The 15,393-nt window shown below is 35.2% G+C and overlaps 1 protein-coding gene across 2 annotated transcripts; it reads left to right on the top strand.

Annotated features, from left to right (window-relative positions):
• Positions 1–292: 292 nt before the first annotated feature.
• On the top strand, positions 293–4,273 carry LOC130932204 (uncharacterized). Of its 2 annotated transcripts, XM_057864449.1 has the most exons (5): positions 293–582; positions 1,048–1,118; positions 1,633–1,766; positions 2,139–2,579; positions 3,606–4,273. In XM_057864449.1, exons 2-5 carry the CDS (start codon positions 1,092–1,094, stop codon positions 4,018–4,020), a joined length of 1,017 nt encoding a protein of 338 aa, XP_057720432.1. In that variant the 5' UTR covers positions 293–582; positions 1,048–1,091; the 3' UTR covers positions 4,021–4,273. The 2 variants fall into 2 exon arrangements, with proteins under 2 accessions (XP_057720432.1, XP_057725887.1); XM_057869904.1 differs by lacking the exon at positions 293–582 and having other exon boundaries at positions 2,144–2,579.
• Positions 4,274–15,393: the final 11,120 nt, after the last annotated feature.

Here is a 15,393-nt window from a genome sequence, read left to right as displayed (position 1 = left end):
TTTTATCTTATCCTTAGATATATAGGAATATAATGCATTAAAAGTGAGATTCTTAAAAAAAAAAATTAAAATAGTTTTCATTTGAAATTTTTCTTTTCTTTCTCTTTTTTTTTTTTTTTTGGTGAAATAACACACAAGTTTCCAAAGGTCCAAACATAAAAAATTCTTTCATAGTACTGTCAGTCTGTCACGAAAATTAAAAATTCTAATTTTTAAAGCAAATTTCTATTATGCTTCCTCGTTATATATAAATTTAAATTAAAATAAACTTGCATCTTATCGTTACTTATCAATGTAGAAAGCATTGAGAAGATTACAATATCGCTTCCCCTATCTTCTTGTTCCTCTATCTACCTTCGTGCTCGGTTAGGGTTTACAGAACCTCCAAAATCTCCTCCTCTTCCTTCACTTGCCGCTCGCCACCGCCACACTTATCACCGTCCACCGTCCACCGTCCACCATAACAAATGCGTTTTATCGGTCCATGATTGAACCCTATCTAGCCGCATCACACAGCATCGCAATTCCTCAGCACTTTTCCTTTTTTCGTAGCTTGTGAAACCACAAGCAGTGTTTGATACGGTACCATACTTTTGTTCCTTCTGTTTTGAGCAATACGTTTTCTTCTTTTTCATTCTTTTGGCCATTGATATGCAGATAAATACAAAATAATTCGTGCACTGTGTCCTCTTAAGTTCCCCTTACCTGTTCAAAATCCGAAATTCAGCCTGGCATTGTTGTTTTCTATTTTAACTATTTTTTTCACAGTTGAATTTTCATGAATTGATGTCGTTGACATTTCCGTTTTTTTTTTTCAAAAAAGATTATTAGCTTTCTTGTAAATTCAGCTTCAATGAGTAATATGTTGGATGCAGTGGTGCAACTCCTAAAGTTCAAAATTGAAATCTTAATGGGTTTTAAAATGTCCAAAATTTCTGGAGGATGGTTTTCTAAGTTTAAGTTCTCTGTATATTTTATGTAGTATTTTCTAGTTTTTTCTTTTGTTTACCTAACTCTCTGACTTTATTTTTTGGTACCGTTTCGAAGAGGTCCCGTCTAGCGGATAATTCTGTGTTTTGGGGACTTAAAAAATGGCATTGGTTGCCCATCAACCACAGGTACTTAGATTGGATTTTTACTTCTCATTTGGCCTGCTATTCTCTTATTCGATAGTATTTTATCCAATGTTATTCATGTTAGAATATTATGGTGTAGTCCTTTCTTATGGTAGTATTATGGTGTTGGAATACTATCAATGTCAATTTTCAAGGGAAGTTCTTTTGTCATTATCAATAGTATTTTTTTGTATATTTAGCAGACTGGTAGTATTCCTTCATGAATCATGATGCCTTTTTGGTGGCAAGGATTGTGTTTTCACATTGAATTTAATAACTGCATCATCAGAGATGTCAAGATTTATGAAATACCTCCAAGATGAAATTTTACATAAGAGCTGAGCCCATAACATGTCTATCTCAAAGTCTTTCTTGAGTTTAACTTTAATATCTTCTCATCTACTTTTTTGGGGTATTTTTGACATGCATTCGGTTCTGGCTTTGATCAGATTAAAAAAAAATGGATATATCAAATTTTGACTTAATAAATATAAATGATTTGCTTTATTTTCTGCAGGGCTTGTATATGACATTTTCATCAAGGCGTTCCTTGTGCAGCAAGAGGTTGAAACTGAAGCAGTGTTTAACAAAATCTCACTTGATTGGCAGAGCAGATTGGCATTGCATATCAAAGCAGAATATTTGTTTAAGGTGGAAAAATTGTGTTGCTGGTGTGGAAAGTAAATATGCTCTGTTATGTATGGGCCACTATTTATAAGAAGTTTAAGATCTTGAAACAAATTAATGAGTTAACATTTTGATTTAACTTAAGGAGCTCTTTGAAATATGACTAAAGAAAAATTCAAGACTTAATTAATCAATCACATTTAATTATCCATGCATAGTTTCCACTCATTGCATTGGCAGTTCATATTACTGATATTTGATGGGTTGCTCATGCCACATCTATTGATTGTTGACATAAAAAAAAAATATGTCCTCGGAGTTTTTATATGTACTGAACTTGCATGTTAACACAAAAGATCATTTTTCTGCTTTATGTAAAGGATTTCTTGTTTCCAGTGTAGGGCCTCCGTGCATTAGTGGCTTCAAGGTTAAACCTATGAGGATTGCAGGCTTCAAAGGCACTGCTCAAAATGATGATTCTGTAACCAAAGCTAATGGATTGAAGGTCCCCAAAACTTCTGTTAGACTAGAAGAGAGTGGGGAATTCAAATCAGAATCTCCAAATGGCCGCAGTGTTCCAGTCTCTTTTGCCGCCGAAGCAGATGAGAGCCTTGCACCGTCACCTGTTATTCATAAGCTTTTCAAAAAATGGCTGACTATGCTGCGCACACAACCATCAAATCAAGAAGGGGAGAAGATTTTGGGAGAGCCTCCTCCGGAGGTTTTACCAAAAACTCTAGAAGGGGCAGAAAGGAATGAAAAAGTTGAGATTTTGAAGGTGGCTTGGTCCCATTTTGTATCCCTGGATGCAACAATAAAGATTCCGTTAATAATATTGTAAGTACCACGCTTGTTTGGTCACTCCATTTATAGCTATCTGCCTTTCCATACATCACTTATGTTTACAATTCTAGCGATTTGTTAAAGGAGTTGTATGCATTTCCTTACTGTACCATATTTTTTCTTATTACTTATTGCGGTCTTGGAAGTTAATTTGCTTTTTTCTATTCTGGTAGTGATATATTTAATTTCAAGTGACAACTATAACTTTGATGCTATCTTTTCTTTTTCTTCTTTGCTCAATCTAGTTTGCACCCTCAGTATCAATATGTATTGAGATATCATGTCTTTTTCTCATGTTCAAAACATTTTTTAGAATTTAATTTTGATGCACTGTCAGTACAAAGTGGTTTTACACGTGTATCCAATTATATAATGCCATGTCAACAAAAGTAACTACTTTTTTCATTGATTACGTGAATGGTCATTCAAATGAACGGATGTGATTGGACAACTGTAAAATGTTTTAGATTGTCAGTGCATCAAAATTAAATTCTTTTCTTTATGTTGAAAATAAGTTTTAAAAAAAAAATTCTAGGTGAAATACTTGGCCAGTTTGGAGATGTCCATAATTGACTTTTCTTAACTTTTAACTTATGAAAAGTTACAACATTAATATTTGGTACAATTTTCAAACTAGTGACTTTCTAAAAAGTTATTTAAAGTGTTTGGAGAAGTTAAAAAAGTGACTTCTCCTATAATAAATTTTTTATCACTTTTAAAATAAGCACTTTTGTGACTAAAAAATCAAACACAAAATAACTTATTTATGAGTTACTTTTAATACAAGTCCTTGTATTTTGAGAAAAGAGCTTAATTAAGCTGTTTATCCAAATTGGCCCTTAAATTAGTTTCTTTTTTCTTTATAAAAAAATGGTGCATTCTTATAAGAGCAACATTTCCAATCTTAACATGCATTCGGAACTTACTTTACCGTGCATCTCTTACTTTTGAATAATGTTAACCACAATGACTTCAAGGTTTATGTATTTTTCTGTTTTCTAATTTCATATTTATATGCAGTGCCCCTTTCTTCCTCTTTGTCAATGTAAAATATGGTGCCGAGGTTTCCAAGGAGTTGACTCCTTTATGGGTTATGGGGCCACTCATCGTAGCTCTCTACATCATGATAGTGCGATGGGTGGCCGCACTGTATGTCTTCACCTTCAAGCAGACTATCAAAATAATCAAGAATTTGCCCTCTTACTGCATTTTGGCCTTCACCTATGCTTTCCGCGGCAAGCTCAAAGAAGATATCAATGCTTACATTTTTCAGCCTATGTTGAGGATTAAAAATGTTAATTATAAACAGATGATAAGAAGAAAGTTTGAAGCATTTGCAGAATGGATAATGGAGAAGTATCTTGATTTTGTTGAATCAATATGGCCGTACTACTGTAGGACAATCAGATTTTTGAAGAGGGCTAATCTCATTTAGTTTGGTAAAGCAATTTTGAGGGTGATGTTAGGAAGGTTCAAGAGTGAGAATTCCTTTTTAGCTTTTGCCTTATTGCCCATTTTATTCTGGCACTCTGCGAGTTATAGTTGGGATGAAGGAAATTCCTCATTTCTGCTGTTTCATGAGCTTTTTCTTTTTTCTTCTTAGGTTAGGATGCAACTGTATCTCATAATTATGAGTTGTATCATGTATGTTATATTGATTCTACTGTAAAAGTGCTCTCTCTCTCTCTCTCTCTCTCTCTCTCTCTCTCTCTCTCTCTCTCTCTCTCTCTCTCTCTCTCTCTCTCTGCAAATTTCTTGTCGATGTTATATTTGACTCCAATGTTTTGATCAATGATTAAAATAAAACATATACATAATTATGTTGTATGGAAGTTTTACATATGAAATCCCTGAAGAAAGTAATAAGTTTGTAGAGGGGAATATGGTATGAGAATGCTAATATGATTTGTTAGCTCTAAGCTAATTTGATCGCTCAACGGATTCATTTTTCCCCTCAACAACCAGAAAATTTAGATTATTTATAAAAATTAAGATTAGGATTAGGATTAATGAAGTGCGAGTACGTCTATATGCCTAATAGTTATCCAGCTTTCAGTTTACTTTATTAAAACATGGTGCTGGTGCCTGCTCTCTGAGCCTTAAAACTCAACCAAAGTCAACATGCTATTAAAGAAAATCAAGCCGTATTAGTCAACGCTGAAGCAATGTGTATACCATTGTTCTAAATAGATTTCTAATTTTTCTCTACCAAACCACCGTGTAGCACTGACATTTTCGTCGTTAATATTTCGTATGTGAGACAAAAGCTATTGACGTTGTCATATATATACATTCAGGAACAAACAAATTAAATGAATTACTACTACATGCAACAATAATAAATAATAAGACCAAGTCACTAACGCAATAAACATTGTTTTCCTCTCTAATTGAAATGATCGGATTACATTTTGAAGATGACCTTAAATTCAATTTTCAAGGAACAGTCCACAGCAGAATCTTCTTGTTTTAATATAATTAAGTCATTATTTTGCTCGATCAATAATGTACCTTCTCCTTTGGCTGCATCTCTTGCTATTGTCTAAATTATACAAACCTCACAAACTTATTCATTTTTGTATTGCTGGGTAGTTATCAACCTTGCTTTGACAATATTCAAACGTTGGTGAGAATCCAATGCCTCAAAAATCTAAGGGTTTTTTCGCAAGGTTCGTCTACGGAGGGTGAGTGAGGGCCTAAGATCAGGTTGAAAGGCGTAGTCGATGGACAACAGGTAAATATTCCTGTACAAATCAAAATGATACACAGAAAGATATTTAGGTATACCCTCTTCATGAGAGTATTTAAAAAAGAATGTTTCGAATTGTCATCTAATAGAGGATTTTGTTACTTATAAACTAATAGAGGATTTATTTTTTGTAATATCTACCAAATATTTTTTTTATTATAGTGTGAGTGTGAACTTAAATTAATCTTAGATAGCGATAGAAAGCAAACAGAAAATTTATATTGGTTTGTGGGCTATCAAAATCAATTACTTAGTGGATTGTGTTAGGAAATTATTATTTTTTAATTTATTTATAAAAATACATATATTAATTATAATTGTAAATTAAGTTACTTTATATAAAATAATTTATATAACGGTGATATTAATTTTGTCATAAATAATAAATTAAATAAATTATTATTACTTTTGATTTGGAGTTAAATGAGAATAAAATTAGATATACTATTTCATTTGTACTTTAAAATTTAGTAGGTGCTATAATCAAATATAAATAGAATTCAGGTTTTTGGTTTCCAATACAGTAAAACTGTCTCTGTTATTCTTTTTTATCAGAAGAGTTGCAATTTAACTCTATTCAAAATATAGAAGACTTTGATTGAAGAAGATTAAAGAACAACAAAAATCAAATTCTTCTAATCATATTCACGAATTAAAATACATTTTCACATTTAAATATTTCTTTTTTAATAATTTAATATGAATAATTTTAATTTTTTTTAATTTCTAACAAATAGTATTAAAACCATCCATGATTAAATCATTGAGAACTAATTATTTTATCTCAATTGACGCGACACACTAGCGTATGGAATTCGCAAGCAAAATATATTCTAGTTTTGACAAATTTCATACTTACGGTAATATTTTTTGTACGAGCTATGATTTTGCTCATGTATGATTGCCTTTGTTTTTTTAAATAAAAAAAGAGGAGATTTAGTTTGAAAAATTGTTCGTTTTTTTTGGATTAACTTTCTTTTTTGTGGATTAACGTGGTGTTTGTTCACTTTTGTGTGAACCGTATAGGTTCTAAAATTCATGAATTAGTTACATAAAGGTTAATTTGTGTTTTATTGAGTAATATTATTATTTTATGTTATACGAGCATCTTTAATTTTTTTGTTACATAAAAAAATTAATAACAATTTAGATTATATTATATTCATATATTTTACAAAGTTTAATTTTAAAACTTTTTTTTGGACTAATTTTAAAATAAATTGATTGATCATAATGATATCAAAATAGTTTTTTTTTGTGAAATTAATTTATTTTAAAACATTTAAACTATGGTAATATATAATTCATGCGAATATTAGTTAGCCTAAAAGAATGTCTATATTTGACAAAATTATATATACATATTAATGGTAAATATATATTTTGGTAACTAGTTAAGAATAAATCAATACTTATTATTTATACAGACAATAATCAACTCAAAAAAAGTTTATTGTTTAGCCAAATAACAAACATCCAAACTTAATTTATGTTGTTAAATATATTAGTATGATGATTATCATAGTTTCATTGTGATACTAATATGATAAAAGATGCGGTAATTTTATAATTAATATATGAGACGGACCAGATTATTAAAGTAATAAGGAAAATAGAATTTAAATATGCGAACAAAGTTTATAAGATGTGATTATCTCAAGAAATTATATGTGTATGTATAGCAAAAGTGCCAGATTGTTAAGAAATTATTATTTCATAATCTATTTATGGATAATACATATATTAATTATAATCACAAATTAAACTATTTTATATTAAATGACTTATATAACGGTGATCTCAATTATTATCATAAATAGTAAGTTGAATAAGTCATTATTACTTTTGATTTAGAATTAATGAGAATAAAATTAGATATACTATTTTGTTTGGATTTTAAGGTTTAATGAGTGTCATGCTCAAATATAAATAGTGACTTCAGGGTTTTGGTCCTTAACACATCAAAGTCGCCTTTGTAACTATTTTCTTATAAAATAAAAGAGTTGCGGTTCAGGTTGAGAAAGATCAAAAAACCATAAGAGCCAAGTTTTTTCAATCAGACTAACAAATTAAAGTATGCTTTCACATTTAAATATTTTTTTCTTAATAATTTAACATGAATAATTTTGAGTTAAGAAACTCTTAAAATTTTCAACATGTTATTATTCTATCATTTTTAGAAATTATTTTTGTACATTGTATTGATACCTACTTTATAGACATCTAAATCTTTTCAAATGTTATCATCTCTATATTAAAAATGAGTTACTAAATTAGTTATTATATATTTTTGTATAAATATATGTGTTGTTTAATTTATTTTTAACACATATTTATATTTCAACATATATTTTATATTTGTGACTAATTTAATAACATCACAGGAGTAGATCTCCAGTACTTCAGAAAGACAATGTTACAATACATTGAATACTTATCCCAGTCACTCTTATCAACCATTTTAGCGAGTGAGATTAAAGGGTCCGAGCAAAACTTGGTATTGTAACATCGAATCCTTTTTAAACTATGAAAAATTCACGTGGATCTTATCTATGCCATTTTCTTATGAGCAGGATCCTCTATAGAGGCAAGCTCAGAGCATACTTTATGGTACTGGATGAGGAAGAAGGAAATAACACTAGCTAAGCTTTCAAAGAGAAAGAAGGAAGATTTAGAACATTTTATAAGATAGAAAAAGTGGATATATTACAATGTTCATCGAAATCTGATTACAACTGAAGTGAGCTCCTCCTTTTATAGAGGTCTCTAGATAGCAGCAATATCTTACAAACCTATCATACAATGCTAGCTGGAGGATAAGGATAAGCCTTATCTCTTTCTTAGACATGTGATAGAGGTCACTTTATTTCGAAGCACACAATAATTATACATAGTGGGGACATTGTCCTAATAAAGGGAGAGTTTGAAATAGTCTTTTAGAAGAGTCCCATCACCATCTGAGAAAGATGATGTTTCATTAGAAGCCAAGTTGACAGCTCTAATATCCATATCTGGGTCTTGTAAATAAGTGAACGGGTCCTCAGTGTTTTCCTCATACGGATCTTGGGCATCATGCAGATATGGGTCATATGGGTCTGAGTATGGGCCTTCAGCATCATTGGGTATCCCTGCATCAACCCTGGTTGGGCTTGGTGGTAAGGCATATACTCTCCCACTTGGATCTTCAGAATTCAAATCTTCCTCAGAATTTCTGTTTCGGCATTGTCTAGACGAACTAGACTGGTCTCTTGGGGGCATAAAAAGAGTATTGTCCAAATTGATTGATTATTCCCAAAATTATGAATTTGGACTGGAACTCCTGGAGAGTTATTGGCGGAACATCTATTGTAAATGGAAGTCCCTCAACTGTATCTCTTCCTCCATATAGTCCAGGTTGCCAAAGTTGACAGAGGTATTTAGTCAAGGCATTCAGGACCGTGTTCTCATCCATGCGCCATATGGTAGAGTATCCAACAATATCGATCCTGTTCATAGTGTCTGAGTTTCTCCCAGTAAATTAATTCCTCTGTAAGGTGATAAAACAACAGAATTTTCATTTTGCCTGAGAGAATTTATCCCACAGTTGGTGCCGGTCAAGCATGTTATATAACATTCCTCTCTATGCATCAAGTGGAGCATACATAGAGAATAATCGGACTAAATGGGATTGTGCTTGAGTGCGGTTACACAGGATATGGTATACAGAAAAAATTGGCACTATGATGGCACATGTATATAAGGAAGACAGAGCCCAAATGTACCACATCATTTCCTCTGGTATAGGTCCTTGGATTATTGGTATAGTGTAGAAAGGGATATCCATATTGACGTACCTTGGGTTTGGATGGATTTGGGTTATGATAATGAGCTGATGTAGCCAGTAAAATAAAGTTTGTCTGGCTAGACAATTTATTTGAAATTCTGTTTGGGGTCTTGCTTTGAGGGAAAAAGGTCCAATCTTTCTTCTGTATGGGCTTCTGTGGAGAGGACAACCGGAGAATGAAATGGTGTATAAAGGATTGGGTGTACTCATGGTGCAGATGTAATGGATTGGTTTTAGGATTGGTTCTTTGGTGGGTTGATAAATGCCAAGTACGAGTACCAGTTTGGAATTTCACAAAATGAATTCGTCAATAGTATAGCTCCAAACCGATGACTAGTCCTCGGATCAAATTTAAAGAGGGATTTGGTTGTCACAAGTTCAACCCCAATAAAAGTTTAACCGAAGTATTTAAACCTCGGGTCGTCTCACGAAGAATGGGCAAACATGTGCATTAACATTGGTTAGAAATCCGGGGTTGGGAGTCATAAAACAAAATTAAACTACTAAACTTATCATGCAAGAAAACTTAAAATGCAAGGAGCTAAGTCAAGTAACCAAATCAAGAGATCATATAATCTACTTCTACTTTAGAATTAAGCAACGAACTAAAGCTAGAACTAAACAAGTGAGATTTTTGGTTTCAAATATGAATAATAAAAGGAACTCTTGGCTAAGCATGGGAATTGGGGTCACTATCCTTGTCTGTGAGGAACCAAACTCACTAAGTCTACCTCCAAGAACCTTAAGTACGTAACATCTACTCCTAGGTTTGAGGTACGTCAAGTGGCTAGATCAATTTCAACCGATAAGTCCCAACCAATCTACTAATTAGATTAGTAGTGGGTTGGTGTCAATGGGTGTCAACTTGACCAATAATGGTTCTCCAATCAACACTTCAAAGAGACCCAATGACTCAAGGTCACCCAATTCTCATAGCTTAGACCAAGAGTAAAAAGAACTACTCCATAATCAAAGGAAACATTTCATCAAACATATGGAATGCACTAACAATAGACATGTTCAAATTGCAATTAAATTAGAAATTATAAGGACCCACTAACAATTATCTATAAAGAACAACTCAAATAACACTAATGATCATAGAAAACATCAATGTACTTATAGAATTCAAGATCCATAATATTCATGAAATGGGTAGAAAATTGAAAAATAACAAGATAACATGAGTCAACACAAGATCTAAGCAAAATTATACTAGAGAATTCAAATTAAGTAATCATAACTAGCAATTGACAAAATCCAATCCAAAAATTCAACAATGGGAGATCAAATTCAAACTAGATCTAGAGAGGAATAAGGGTTTCTTTCTCTAGAAGAACAAGAACTAAAAACCAACAAAAAATTGTGTCTAAGTGTGTAATGAGTGATCTTCCTTTTCTCCCTACAATTCCTGGGTCTTTTCCCTTCAGAGTGTGCTTGGAATTGTGCCTGGAAAGCCTTAGAAATCACCAGCGACGATTTCATTAATGATGTAACGTGCTGGGCACAACACGTACGCGCCAAGTACGCACGCGCGTCAATAGGCTTCTCAATCCACGTGTATGCGCAAGGTGCGCGTGCGCGTCGGTGCGGTTTTTCCTATGCACGCAAAAGCGTCAGTAGTGCGCGCCGATTCCCAGCAGCGCGCATCCACGCGTGCGCGTCGATGCTCAGACTTCAAAGCTCAAAAGCTTCATGTTTCCTCACTTATGCATGCTTCATTTCCATCTTCCAGACCAATCTTGCCCTGTTAACTCTAAAATCACTTAACAAACATATCACGGCATCGAATAGTAATAGAAGAGATCAAAATATAGTATTTTTATGTCAAGTAAGCATGTTTTCAATCATAAGGCAAAATAATGAAGGAAACACAAAATCATGCATTTTATGTGGATAAGTGCGGAAAGTATTGACAAAATCCCCTCAAATCAACACAAGATAAACCACAAAATTGGGGACTATCAAACCTCCCCACACTTAATCCAAGCATATCCTCATGCTGAAAATAGAAAGATCAAAAGGCATAGGAGAAAGAGGTTTATGACATGCAACTAATGCAAATGCATCTATCTACTTGGTCAAGGGTGGATCTATCCTCCAAGAACATATGTGAATATATAGGGCTAAAGTGACATGATAGTCCATGAATCCTACCAATTCAAACATCAAAATGAGGTGCACATAACTTGCGAGACGAACGCTTGTGAAAGTCGGGAACAAGAGGTTGAGCATCAAACCCTCACCGGAAGTGTATCTGCTCTATTCGCTCAAGTGTATAGGGTTCGTCACTCAATTCTCCCCTAATCATGTTTTCCAAGATTTGTCTTTCATCTAACAATCAACAATTACTTAATGCATGCATACAATTATCATGAGGTCTTATTTTTTTGGTTGTAATGAGGCTAGGGTAAGGGTAAGGATGCATGTATGGTCAAGTGAGCTTACAATTTGTATCTTTGATTAGTTTAGACTCTCACCTAACACATACAATAACCTATGCAATTCTAATACACAACCTAGCTACCCATTTATCGCTTTTTCACATGCTCATGTTTTCTCTTTAGTTCACAATCCATATGCATTGGATATCATTGGCTTTGCCTTGGGGCAATTTGTCCCCTTTTTATTGTTTCTTTTTCTATGTTTTTTTGTTTCTTTTCTTTTTCTATTTCTTTTTCTTTACATTCTTCTTTTTCTTTCTTTTTCTTCTTTGCCTATCCCCTTTCTTTTTTGGGGGTTTTATGTACAAGGGTGCCAATGCATGTGGTCCAATCATTCACTACACGAGTATGTTCCCAATTTCCCGAATTTTTCATTACAATTACAAAAACTTACCTTTACATCTACCCAAGTTCCCAAGTATTCTCTCCCATTTAAATGACACACACCCTCACTTACCTAAGCAAATCAAGGATCCAAATCTAGGGACAGTCATTATTTTTCACTTAGGGGTGTTGATGTGCTAAATTTAAGAACAAAAGGATCTATCATGGGCTCAAAGTTGGTTAGCAATGGTAGAAAAAAGGGTTAAGGCAATTTTGGGAAAGTGACTATTGAAATGATGGCCTCAATCATGTAAATACATTCATACACAAAATAAAGGACATATAGAATCAGGCAAAGCAAGGATTGCAATCATAGAAAGAGAATATTTGCACACAAGACAGAAGATAAGTGGTTATAAAATGTAACCACACCATTAGACTCGAATCTCACTAGCTTGTGTTCTTACTCAACAATCATGTTCTAAAATACATTCCTCAAGCAAGTTGTCACAAAAAAAAATTTCAAAAATTGGTGGGATGCCCTAAAAACACATTTTCTTGAAAAGAAAGTTATTATCCTAACCAAGTAGCTCTACAAGAAATAGCTATCATGCAAGAGATATTCACAAGCAAAAACTAACTAACATGCAATGTGTCCTAACTAATCAAACAAAAGGAAAGAGTTGAAGTCCATAGATGTCAAAAGAAGGAGATTATTACCCCACGGAGATCGGTCGAACGACCTCCCCACACTTAAAAATTAACACAGCTCTCCGTGCTACTAGTAATGCGCAAAGGGCGATCGGGACCTGAACCTCCACTATCCTCCTTATGATTTCTAATGTTAGATAGAGTCGAGCTGGATATGGATATAGCGGGCTCCTCCATGGATGGGGTAGTAAAACTCAAAAGCTTTTTTTATATAAGCAAATCGGCGTTGATTCCACCGTTCATATCTATCTATCTTCTTGTGTAGATCCTCGATTCGTTGGTGGGTGGATCTTTGTGGTGGTGCGGATGAGGTGGAAGAAATAGTAGGTGGAGGGGCTATGTCAAGGCTTGGGGTGTCTATGGGAGGTTGTAAGTATTTCCCGCTTGGGACTATGTCGCCCTTTGCCAGAATTGTAGCCTTCATGTCCGTGGTCTCCCAAGGAACACCCGCAGCAGCAACTAAGTTAGATACCAATGCTGGAAATGGTAGATTACCCTTGGCATGGACTCTACTCATTACTTGTTGGATGAGGAGAGGTATGTTCACCGGCCTCTCCGTGAGAATACACCAAACAAGAAGGGCGAGATCCGCCGTGAAGGACGACTTGTGGGTGCTAGGTAGCACATAGTGAGGCAGCATGCATCAATGCACTTGGGTCGCATCCGGAGTCGCCCTCGGGTCCAAAATGACTCTGGCTCAGCAATGACTCGAAGAATCGAGTTCCAATCAAACCCAAATTCACTTTGCCAACGCAAGACCTCTTGGTAGCCATCCATTTCCTTCGATACTGGTAGAACATTAAGCACTTGCTGAATAGCCTCTTCTGAAATCGGGACTTACTTTTGACGCACGTATACTGACTGAAGAGAAGGGAGGTGGTAATTGGTGTAAAATTCTACCACCCACGAGAGGTTGGCCTTTGTGGTTTTCTCAGCAAAAACTCACATCCTCGTCGCTCAATACGGGGCAGAATACAATGAGCAATGTGATCCAGAGGGGTGAGTAGGTACTCGGCATGATAGTTCCTCTCAATCATGGCGGGGAACACGAGTTCATAGAAGTGGTTGGGAACCTTGAGGAGTCCCTTGCCGGATTGCTCTTCTCTTTTTCATCAATAGGAGCGGTTGTTTTTGCTTTCTTAGAGAGGGGTTTAGCTCCTAGTGTAGAGTGCGCTTTAGAGGTTGATTTTTGGGGTGCTCTCCTTGTGGCTAGTTTTTTTTTATGCCTTCTCCTTGCCTTTCTTGGTGGCCATCCTAAAAAAGGAAGGAAAAAGGGAAAACATTAAACCCAAGAAATTAACTCATAGGAAATACAAGCAAGTGAGAAGTAGTGCCCAAAAAGAAATTGCGTGCCTTGAGGACATGACAGCTGCACATGTGATCAAAATAATTATAGAAACATGGATCACAACACTTAGCATGGGATGCAAGAGTGAGTAAGGCATGCAATGAGGCATGAGAGGAGTAAACTCGAGCATCCAAAATAAAGAGGAAAGTCATGGTAATTGAGCATCAAGTTGGCAATCATGAAGTAAATTAAGCTCAATGCACTTAAAAGAGCGCAAGTGTATGAGGAGGAAGCACCAAATTGAGAATGTAAGGTCAAAATGAACCAAAATGGTATAAGTGCATTTCCTCAAACACTTGGCATGCAATGTACAAGCAATGAGCAAATATGAAGAACTTAATCAAGTAGAGCCCTAAGGTGAAATACCAAACAACAACACAACACCACATAATTACAAAGACATCAAAAGATAATAAAAGGATCTATCAAAGTAAGGTAAAATTCAAGTTCAACATCCATGGAGAATAAGAAAAGAAGAAAAGTAAACAAGCAAAAACCAACTAATAAAATCATGTAACTAAAAAGAAAAATAAGAGAGCAACAAAAAAGAACATGCAACTAGATGAAGAAAGTTTCAAAAGAAAGTAAGAGATGAGAGGTAGAAGAAGTAGAACCTTGAGAGGGAAAGAGAGCAAGGTAGAGTGTTGGTAAAGGATGAGAGAGAGGGGAAAGAAATATAAGTGCCACCGGAAGTGGTGGTGGTCGCCAGTAAGTGGTTGGAGACAAAGGTGGTGGAGGATGGGAAAAGAAGAAGAAAGGAGATAGAAGAAGGAATGAATTGAAGAAAGGAAGAGAGAGAGCGCGCAGGTTTTAAAACTACGTCAAGGCACCGACGCGCGCACACACAGCACGCTCGTGCGTCAATCTGTAGAGAAGTGAGTGGCGCGTACGCGTCAAGGGTGCGTACGTGCAAGGAATGTTGTGCCTAGGCACAGAGTTGGCACAAGGTAGGCCTAACTCTCTGATTTCTGTACCACTAATGGCGTGCAGCACAGGCAACGCGTACGAGCACAGCACGCATATGCGTGCTTGTTCGAAGTGGCGATCAACGCGGACGCATCATGCACGCTTGCGCGTGGGTTGCAGGCACAGAATAGGCACAAACTGGGCATAACTCTCTGGTTTTTGTACCAGAGAGTCAGAATGCACAACCGACGCGCGCGCACACAGCACGCGTGCACGTGGATCGGCAAGATAGCAAGGGGCCCACAGGCGTCAAGCATGCTCACGCGTAGTTTGCCTGGCACAAAGTAGGTATAATGTGGGCACAACTCTCTGGTCTTTGTACCAGGAGTTGTAAAACCATGCCGACGCGCAAGCGTAAGGAGTTGTAAAACCATGCCGACGCGCGCGCGCACATTGCGCTTGCGCGTGGTTGCCCCTTTTTTTTACACATAGGAAAAATGCAA

Source organism: Arachis stenosperma, chromosome 1 (assembly GCF_014773155.1).
Source record: "Arachis stenosperma cultivar V10309 chromosome 1, arast.V10309.gnm1.PFL2, whole genome shotgun sequence".
NCBI lineage: Eukaryota > Viridiplantae > Streptophyta > Magnoliopsida > Fabales > Fabaceae > Arachis > Arachis stenosperma.
The sequence above is the reverse complement of the archived record's forward strand: the minus strand, read 5'-3'. Positions and strand labels throughout refer to the sequence as shown.

Excerpts from the sequence above, each read along its gene's own strand:
- LOC130932204 (XM_057864449.1), top strand. The coding sequence starts at position 1,092 with ATGGCATTGGTTGCCCATCAACCACAG. Across the intron at positions 1,119-1,632 it reads TGGTTGCCCATCAACCACAG|GGCTTGTATATGACATTTTC; the intron begins GTACTTAGATTG and ends TATTTTCTGCAG. Across the intron at positions 2,580-3,605 it reads AAGATTCCGTTAATAATATT|TGCCCCTTTCTTCCTCTTTG; the intron begins GTAAGTACCACG and ends ATTTATATGCAG.